Source organism: Macadamia integrifolia, chromosome 10 (assembly GCF_013358625.1).
Source record: "Macadamia integrifolia cultivar HAES 741 chromosome 10, SCU_Mint_v3, whole genome shotgun sequence".
Taxonomy (NCBI): Eukaryota; Viridiplantae; Streptophyta; class Magnoliopsida; order Proteales; family Proteaceae; genus Macadamia; species Macadamia integrifolia.
In genome coordinates this window covers 23260861-23270812 of record NC_056566.1, presented here as the reverse complement: position 1 = coordinate 23270812, position 9952 = coordinate 23260861, and the positions used below count along the sequence as shown (strand labels likewise).

The following is a 9952-nucleotide window of genomic DNA, read 5'->3' as shown; positions in this document are numbered from 1 at the left end:
TTGACCGTTGGTCTCCTTATTGTCCACGTGTCGCGTTTTGCAAGTAACAAAACAAGGAAAAACATGGATGGGAAAAACAAAGGATTTTGATCCGTAAAGGTAACCCAAATACAGATTTATTTATTTATTTTTTATAGAATCTAAATTCAATACGGATGACCTCTTCTTCCCTTCGTCTCTCTATTGTTATTAATTTTTTTTTTAACTAACTCTCTCTCTCTCTCTCTCTCTCTCTCTCTCTCTTCTATGGTTTATCAAGAATAAGTGTATAACAAACACTAGTTTAACCAATTCATCTGCATGTGTGAGTGAGTAGGTGCATATAGGAATACTAGGTGGCCATCGAGGCATCGACCCATTATCACCTAGTGGACTGACTAGTAGATAAAAAAAAATTATATCTTATTCATTTTTGAAAAAATAATCACTTTTTTATTTTATTTTTTAATGCACAATTAATGGAGGTCGACAAGAAAATACATCAAAACACCCAAGTGACTCTGATCAATGGCAATTAATTATTTAATTCTCTACCCAGAACTAGCATTTTATTTTGAGAAGGAAAAAACAAATTTAATTCACTACTTCCCTTGAGCCATATTCGGTGCCGTGCGCTTATCTGCCATGTATTGTGTGAGTTGTGAAAAGATGCAAGGAAACCTATTTAATTACATATGGCATAATGTGCCATGTGCCATATGTAATTATAAAATTAATCAATTATATCTGCCATGTACCTATAATGTGAGTTTATTATTATTATTATTATTATTATTATTTAGAAAAAGTAGAATGTGAACCTTTACATGCAATAAAATAAAATCTTATGCGGAGACACAATGAGCGGCAACGAGGATCTAACGATTGGGGTATATGCAGAGTTTTTCCAGCCATTGAATCCTCACTGTCACTTACCGCAAAGGATTATAGTCTATATAGATGCCTATGCTACTCCAAACATTTTGCCGCCATTTCTTATATACTCTACCATGATTCTGGATTTTCATAATTCTATTTGTGTAATGGCATATTTTTACACAAAAAAGACTCTTGAATCAACTAAGCTAAAAAAAAAAAAAAAGTTCTGGATTTTTGTAATTCTATTTGTCCAATGGCATATTTTTACACAAAAATACTCTTGAATCAACTAAACTAAAAAAAAAAAAGTAGGCAAAGGTGGTTCAACGAGAGGAGGAAATTACCCATAATCTTTTAAGCTCCATCTAGACTCAGAGAGTTGAGCAATAGCTCTCAAGGCTGATCTCCACTTTTCCACCATCTCTCGGCCGAAGTGCTTTTCGTGCTCTTCAGAAGGCTCTCTAAAGCTCCCCTTTTGGTGTTGTAAGTCCAATGGATCGACACCCCTGAAGAAAATTGGGAAAACCTATTGGCAATGATGCTTTTCCCAGACTTCCATAATCAAGGCTAGTTCTTTTAGGCACCATCTAGAATTGGCATAGTTCCTCGAGAATATGATAATAGCGAACCTTGATTCATTGATTGCCATTTTGATTGTTTCAGAGACCAGATCTCTTATTTTCAATTTCTCATCGTCCATGAATGTTTCGATCCTTATCTTGACCAGAGCGTTTTAGAGATCACGTGTGAAGTTATTCCGTGTGTCTTTTCCTCTAAAACTCAAAAACACATCGTAAGTCCATCTAGAAGAGGAAGATGAGAATGAAGAAGAAGAAGAAGATGATGATGATGACAGGGACAATAGTGGACGAAGCAGCAGCCATCAATCTTTTGTCTGCAACTTCCAACTTCAACCCATCATCATTATCATGGATGATTTATTGGTTTAAGAATTGGATTTGTATTTGGTCCCATTTGGGTCTTCTTTCTGTTCCCTTCTTGGAAACCTTTTTTTTTTTAACAAATTATGCTACATGCTGAAAGAAGGGCGACATGGTAAACTCTAGTCAGAATCTACTTCCCTGAAAGTCGAGAGCGGATCAAGTCTTTATACGAGAATTATTCTTATACAGGGCTATCCACACAGCTATAATATACCCAACAACGAACTCTGTGGTGGATTCCACCTATAAGGATCAGCCCGTATAAGAATGGTTCTCACACAAAAACTAGATCCACATTCTTGAAAGTCTAGCCCAATTGCTTCCTTAGATACTGTATGGAGGCAAAAAATAATTTAATATTATTCTTCAAGGGCAAAAGCACATAGGCTTTTCATGAGTATAGGTCATGGGGGTTTTGGGATGAAGATGGCAATGATCTATCCCCTTGGGAATAGATATTTTCCGCCACTAATCAAGGATCTAATTAAGAAACATTTTCAAGAAAGAAAATAATAATGCGCAAGGCTTCGCTCATGTTGACTTTGAAAATGTGTTACCAAAAAAAAGAAGAAGAAGAAGATCCACCAGCAAGTTGATTCTCCCATTTTAGAAAAAGGACTTTTATTTTTTATATAAATATTAATGATAGTGACGATATTGAGAATGACCTTTATACAAAGTTAATAACTATGACGAATGCACTAACTATGGGGGTTGTATCTTACGTGAGGAACACTAGACCAACATGGTTCTTTCTCCCTTAATTATTTAACAAGAACAAGTATGATTGTTTACCAAAAGAATAAAGTACAATCAAGAATGGAGAGGGGGAAAAAAAAGAACTAGAAGAAGAGTGCAATAAGATGTCTCTCACACCTTAAAAAAAAAAAAACAAAGAATCAAGATATGAAATGAAGCACGGAGATGGAGTTTGGTGAGAGCATAGAATAGAGTTGGGAATCAATCAAGAAGATGTGTGGGACAATCCGACCCTACAACATTGGTTTGATTTCTCTCATGTGAAGCTCACAGAGAAACTTGAATTTCCTCTTTCATGACCTTATAGCCTTCATACCATGGTGTTTCGAATGTGTAGAGGATACTTGTTTAACCTCAGGAAATTTCTCACAACCACTTATTGTATAAGGGGGCAATGCAAGATGTGGTTGAATCATGTAGTACTGGTAGGACTTCTAGCCATAGTTTTTTTTTTTTTTACCCTATTCTAATACTGATAATCTATATCGATTAGGGGTTGATATCGGTTTCTACTAATACCGATATGATTTGGCCGATTTAATACCAATACTTAGATCCATGCTCTCTGATAGTCAAATATGATGATTTTCCACCTTTTTCCGAAAAATAAATAAATAAATAAAAAGATTTATATATTTCCGATGTTAGCAAGCTCTGAATTTCAGTAAGAATTTACATAGGGCACTAGCCTGAATTTCCACTGTTGAAGATCAAACTGAGCACGGTCGGTGGCACAAAAATTCTTTGCGGGGAGACAGTGAGCGGCAGTGAGGATCCACTGGCTGGGATGCACATATGCTGAGGTTCTCTTAACCATTGGATCGTCACTACCACTCACCACTCACCGTGGATAATTTGAACTTCTAACCAAGTCTACAATAGAGACAATATAATGATTATTTTTTTTTTTAAATCATGAAAGTTCCAAGAATGGGCTGCTTGAAGCGCTTTATAATTCTACCATGGTGCAATGAGATGTCTCTGCCAGCTATGGTTAGAAATATCGGATCGGTAGTAGTAAATTTGCCTGGATCAGATTGTAACGGTTTTGACAAATCCGATACCAATCCACTACAACTCATGGATGTAAAGGTAATTAAAAAAAATTATTTTATTTTATTTTTTATTTTTTTTTAACAAAGAGAATGCTACCCGTTGATGCAAATTTATACCAGCATGTGTAGTCAATGAGAAGTTTGGCTTGATTATCTTCAATGTGGGGCAGCCCAGTTAAGTGATCGAAATAAGTACCTATCAACATTTTTGGAGTAAAATTATATAGTACTCGCTTCTAGACCTAACACATGTGGGAGCCTCATATATTGTGTACACTTATTTTATTTTATTTTTTTTTCTTTTTATGTATGCTACCCACTGGCGTACAAGGGCAAATCTATTCGTTGATCCCGATCTCAATCCAAGAATCGAGTTTGCTCCCACCGAGATATTGAAACTTGGCGACCCAAAATCACTCAATAATGTAATTACACAGACATGAAAGAAAAAAATGAAAAACCAAAATCACCCAATATGAAATAAAGATGGAGCAAGGTGAGAGTTGCACCAGGAAAGAAAAAATGTGAGGTGAGAGCACCATGGATTTAATTATCCACATGGTTTCAAGTATTGGTATTGGATCGGTTATATCAATCATATCATATTGATATTGGTTGAAATTGATATCGCTATTTGACTGAGCTAAATCGGTTATAAGTATTGATTTAGGGGTAAACTCAAAGAAAACGTACTTCTTTTAAGAAAATGAGAGCAAAAGTGATCGATACGTAAACACAAGATTTGAATATATAATTTCTGAAGTCAAGAAATGGAAATTGACCCAATTATCTCACATACCATTGACAAGATCATCCTCCATAGAGAATGGGATTGAAGTTGAACAAACCGCCAAAGAATTGTAACTACAACTTACATCAAAATGATCATTAAAAAAATAAAAAATATCATGCTTGACGGACAAAGTCAAAAAAACCTCAAGCATACATGAAAAAAAAAATTTAAAAATTAAAAAATTAAAAAAATTAATTAAAAAAAAAATTCATTACGTATCACGTTTACAAGAATGGAGTAAAATAGGGAGGAAGAAAATAAAACATTAAAAATAAAAATAGGAGGAAGCAGAGTGCAATGAGATGTCTCTCCTTAGGTGAAGTGAGAGCACAAATAGAAGTAGCTTGAATTTCCTCTTCCATGACCTTACTGCCTTTTGTCCAAGACTTTTCCCCCTCCTCGATGACTAGTAAACCGTCTGCGTTTCGTATGTGAAGAGGATCCTTCTTTAACCTCGGACAGTTACTCAGCCACACAAGTCCTATAAGAGGGCAATGCAAGATGTGATTGGTGCACAGGTCAGTTAGTGCTGGTAAATCAATTAGCCATAATGTATTTAGTCTTGGGAATGGTGAGATGACACTTGCAACTTCTTCTTCATCTTCTTCAATTATTACTTCCATTCTCTCACAATCCTGAACTTTTATTTCCTTTAAGTTGGTGAACAGACGAGGCATTCCTTTGGTGAAGATCATCTTCAAGCTATTGCATTGCTCTAACCCTATCTCCGATAGTTTAGCAAAGCTATTTAGTGGTGCAAGACTACCACATATCCTTTTCAATTTTGGTGATCTTTGCAGGTATAACATCTCAATGGAATCCTCCTCCGCTCCATCCAACACCACCTCCAAATCCTCACAATTCTGTATTAGAACTTTTTCTACAACACGAGTTGGCATAGTTGTCACACCCAAGCAATCCTGAATTTTTAAGTTCCGTAGATTTTTGGATTCATTGAGGGCTTGTAGAGCGTCTTGTTTCATGACTGTACAACGTTTCAGCCACAATACCTTAATCTTCTTGGCCAAAGGTTTGAACCAATCAGAAATAATGATATCTTCAAAGCAAATAAAAATAGATGTTAAATAGGTCAAGTGGGACAACTCTTCCACATCAATAGGGGAACACACACCCATCCCATTCCATTTTTCATCATCATCAGCACCACTAACCCTCCATTTTATGTTATAGGCTCCACATAATCTCAAGTCCTCCAATTTGTTCAAACGAGAAATTACCCCCACTGGAATTGAAACCGGAGAATATGACACATCCAAGTATCTTAAATTACTCATATCTCCCAAGCTTTGCAAGTCTAACTCATGACAACAATTTCTCAAGTCTAAAACTTGGAGCTGTCGAAGGTTTCCCAGTACTGGCAATTCTCTCAAACTTTGACACCACTGTAACCTAAGCACCTTAAGATTCACCAAACATGACAAGGAATCTGGGAGATATTCCAGTTTCTCTGTGTTAGAAAGATCTAGTACACTAAGATGATCCATATGTTGTAAGAAATTTGTTTGGGGAATGACAGTGAGGATCCTATTATCCCTCAATAGCAAAGTTGATAGTTTTTGGCAAGTCCCACCTAATTTCGGCAACTTCTCTATTTGGGTATCTATTAGTGAAATCCTTGTTGCATCTACCCACTCATGAGACTGCGGTGCCTCTTTCAAAATTTCACCTGTCCTTGTCAAGAACTTGGGATTACCATCAGACTCTGTAATCCAAAGTGCAAGCTTCCGCATCACATCATGCATCCTCACACTATCTTTCTCCTCTCCATCTTCTAACATGCAAGCAATTTTCAAGTTTCCTATTAAAGCCTGACCTTTATCCCCAGCAGCTGCGAGACTACCTAAACCATCTATTAATCCCTCTCCAACGCAATAATCTAATATCATATCTTCTTTTATGTTATAGTCTTCAGGGAAGCAAGCACAATAAAGAAATAGACTCCTAAGAATATTATCATCCAATCTGTCAAAACTGAATTTTAAAGGAATGAATACTTCATCTATCATACCTCGAAGATTTGTGGCTGATAGCTCCATTTCCCTTACGGCATTTGCCCACTCCCTAACTCCCCGTCGATTTGCCATTGCGTGACCAACAGTGACAATTGCAAGAGGGAGACCCTTACACCTTCCAACCAGCTTTTCAGCAAAGCACTTTATGCCATTGGCAACAACATGTTCACCAGCTACTTCAACAAAAAGCTCCCATGATTCAGCTTCTGTTAATGGCTGCACTTTTATTGTTTTTCTAGCACCCATATCAGTGCAGACATCTTTACTCCGGCTGGTCACAAGGATCTTGCTCCCTTTGTTGCTTCGAGCTGGGTGAGGGATTCCAATATTCACAAACTTTAATTTGCACCACACGCCATCCAAAATTAGAAGAAATTTCTTCTTCCTTAGGGCTTCAAACAAGACATGAGCCCCACTATTCTTTGGTAATCCCAGGTGCTCAGTGATACAGTTTCGGATACTTGTTATGTTGGGAGTAGCTGACACGGTGACCATTACCACAGTTTCAAAAGGTATCTCAACTCCTCTGGCCAAATCATTTTCCAAGTGATTGTTTACTTCTCTAACCAGAGTGGTTTTACCCACACCCCCCATACCAGACACTCCAATGATGCTAAAACGTGGATTAGGGTCACCTATGCACTCAAGAATCTGTCGCAGCATGCGCTGAGTTGATGGCTGGTTCTCGATTATTGGATCGGTTGGGATCTCTATCACGGGCTTTGGAGAAGGGATCTCACTCAGCGCATTGGAGACGTCTTTCACTATGTTGTTAATCAGCTTCTCTTCATCTCTGCAGTAGAAACCCTTATAAGAATGTGAAGGAAACGAAAAATGGCGGTTAAACTAGAGTCCCAGCATTTGATCCAATTTGCAATTAAAAAAGAATTAAATCATTATTTGTCGTTCTATCGACTATGTTTGGTTGCAAGGGGAATTAAAGGGAAGGAAAGTAAAATTTGCATATTTAAAAGAAAAAAATATATGTAATCATTACTCCATGTGACTATATCATTACTTCAAATCATTCCATATTTGGTTATAAAATTTTATTTTACTTTACATTCAAAACCTTTGCTATAATATGTAAAATATAAATTACATGTAAAATGTATTATTACCAAATATGGTTAAAAAAATCAAGTAGTTTATATAATCACATTGAATCACATGGGGTAATGATTATAAACATTCTTTTTTAAAGTATGCAAATTTTACTTCCCTTCCCTTTAAATTCCCCTTGCAAGCAAACGGAGCCATCATGATGTTGTAAAAAGATAGTTGAGGATGTAAAACTTATCTGGTTTGATACTTGAACTTATGTAAATGCTTGAATCCAACAGTTGTAGAAGAGTCTCTTGTTGATGTTGAACATAATTTGAGGTTGAGTCATATTAATATATACTCTCCTTATGGTTTGAAATATCCCTTTATTTTAGTATAATTGGGTTTCTTGATATTTTAACCCCAAGATAAAACCAACTCTAGAATCAAAGTGTTGTTACCTTTTGACTAAGATAGAGTGTGAAAGCTAGGCCCAATAGTACAGGAAAAAATATATATATATGATTATTGAGAAAATCAATGAAACAAAGGTAGTAGGAATTCTCTCTTTATATAGGAGAAGAAGGGACACTTCCAATAGGTGTTCCCAAAATCCATCTCTCTTCCATAAGACATGTCTGTTGACCATTCAAATGTGCTTTCTATTGATTCAGATTCCCACTTAATCAAGATCTACAAATCATAGATAAGAAAACTGGCCCAATTTCAACCATTGTGGGCTTGGGATTGACACCCCTAGTGTGGTGCATGGTCAAGCATGGTCAGTAGTCCGGAGGCTGACCATGGATGATCGGTAAATTTATTGTTCAACTTCTTAGTAACATGTGTTCATATCTTATTTGTTGGTCATATGATGATATATCACTTTCCAACAGTCATACCTATTGGAAGACTGACCTCTCCAACACACATTTTTACAAAACAAAATAATATTTTGAATCTTTAACTTCTAGAACTGTTAAAAGATTCCAACACATGAAATTGAAATCCTGCGACTAAGTAGGATGTAATTACCCGTGATCGTCTTTCAAGTTCCACCCACAGATTTCCCCTGCTATTTCCAGAGCTGACCTCCACCTTTTCACCACCTCCGGCTCGAAGCACTCTTGATGCTGGCGAAAAGGCTCCCCAAAGCTCCCCTTTTGATGTCGTACGTCTGATCCTCCCACACCCATGAGGAAAACTGGAAGCACCTTTTGGCCAAGCTTTTTCCTAGATTCTATTATCAAGGAAAGCTCATGAAAACATCGTGTTGAAGAAGCATAGTTCCTCGAGAATAAGATAATTGCACATCTTGATTCATTGATTCCTTTCATGAGTGCTGGAGAGATCAAGTCTCCTCTTTTTGAGATCTTTGCATCGTCCTTGAATACTTTGATGTTGGCCCTTTCCAGCAAAGCATAGAGGTTACTTGCGAAATTCTTCCCAGCTTCTTCTCCTCAAAACCATTAGTGTAGAGGTAACCCAAATACAGATTTATTTATCATTATTATTTTTGGTTGAATCCAAATTCAATACAGATGACCTCTTCTTCACTTCGTCTCTTTATTTTTTTAATTCCCTCCCTGTTTTTATTCAATAATCTCTCTCTCTCTCTCTCTCTCTCTCTCTCTCTCTCTCTCTCTCTCTCTCTATTATCGTTCATCAAGAATAATTTTATAACAAACATTAGGTGGGTGTGTGTAAGAGTGCTAGGTGGCCATTGGCCTCATTAACACCAAGAAGATTGGCCCTTGACCAGTGGCGTGGTGTTCAGTAGGATAATAAATAAGAAAATTTATATCTTTATTCATTTTTGAAAAAATAATCACTTTTTATTTTATTTTATTTTTTAATGCACAATTAGTGGAGGTCGACCAGAAAATACATCAAAAGACCAAAATGACTCCGGTCAATGGACAATTAATTGTTTAATTCTCTACCTCGAACTAGCATTTGATTTTCAGAAGGAAAAAGCAAATTTAATTCATTACTTTCCTTGTTCGGTGCCGTGTGCCTGTCTGCCATGCATTGTGTGAGTTGTGACAACATAAAAGAAAACCTAATTAATTCCATAACGTGCCATGTGCCATATGTAATTATAAAATTAATCAATTCTATCTAACATGTACGTAAAATGTGAGTTTATTATTATTATTATTTTATTTTAGAAAAGTAGGATGTGAACCTATACATGCAATAAAATAAAATCTTATCCGCAAAGACAAGAGCGACAATGTGGATCTAACGACTGGGTCATGTATGCCGAGTTTTCCAAGTCATTGAATCCTTCCTGTCACTCACCGCAAAAGGATTATAGTCTCTATACATGCCCATGCTACTCCGATCATTTTACCGTTATTTCTTATACACTCTACCATGGTTTGGGATTTTCATAATTCTATTTGTGTAATGGCATAGTTTTACACAAAAACTCTTGAATAAAAAAAAAAAAATGGTGGGGTT

The 9952-nt window shown here is 36.4% G+C and overlaps 1 protein-coding gene across 1 annotated transcript in view; it reads right to left on the bottom strand.

Annotated features, from left to right (window-relative positions):
• Window positions 1-9952, bottom strand: part of LOC122092295 (disease resistance protein RPS2-like) — a 23412-nt gene that overhangs the window by 12758 nt on the left and 702 nt on the right. The window contains exon 2 of the mRNA XM_042662617.1: window positions 4926-7235. Coding sequence (XP_042518551.1) covers window positions 4926-7235 — 2310 coding nt within the window. The remainder of the gene's footprint in view (window positions 1-4925; window positions 7236-9952) is intronic.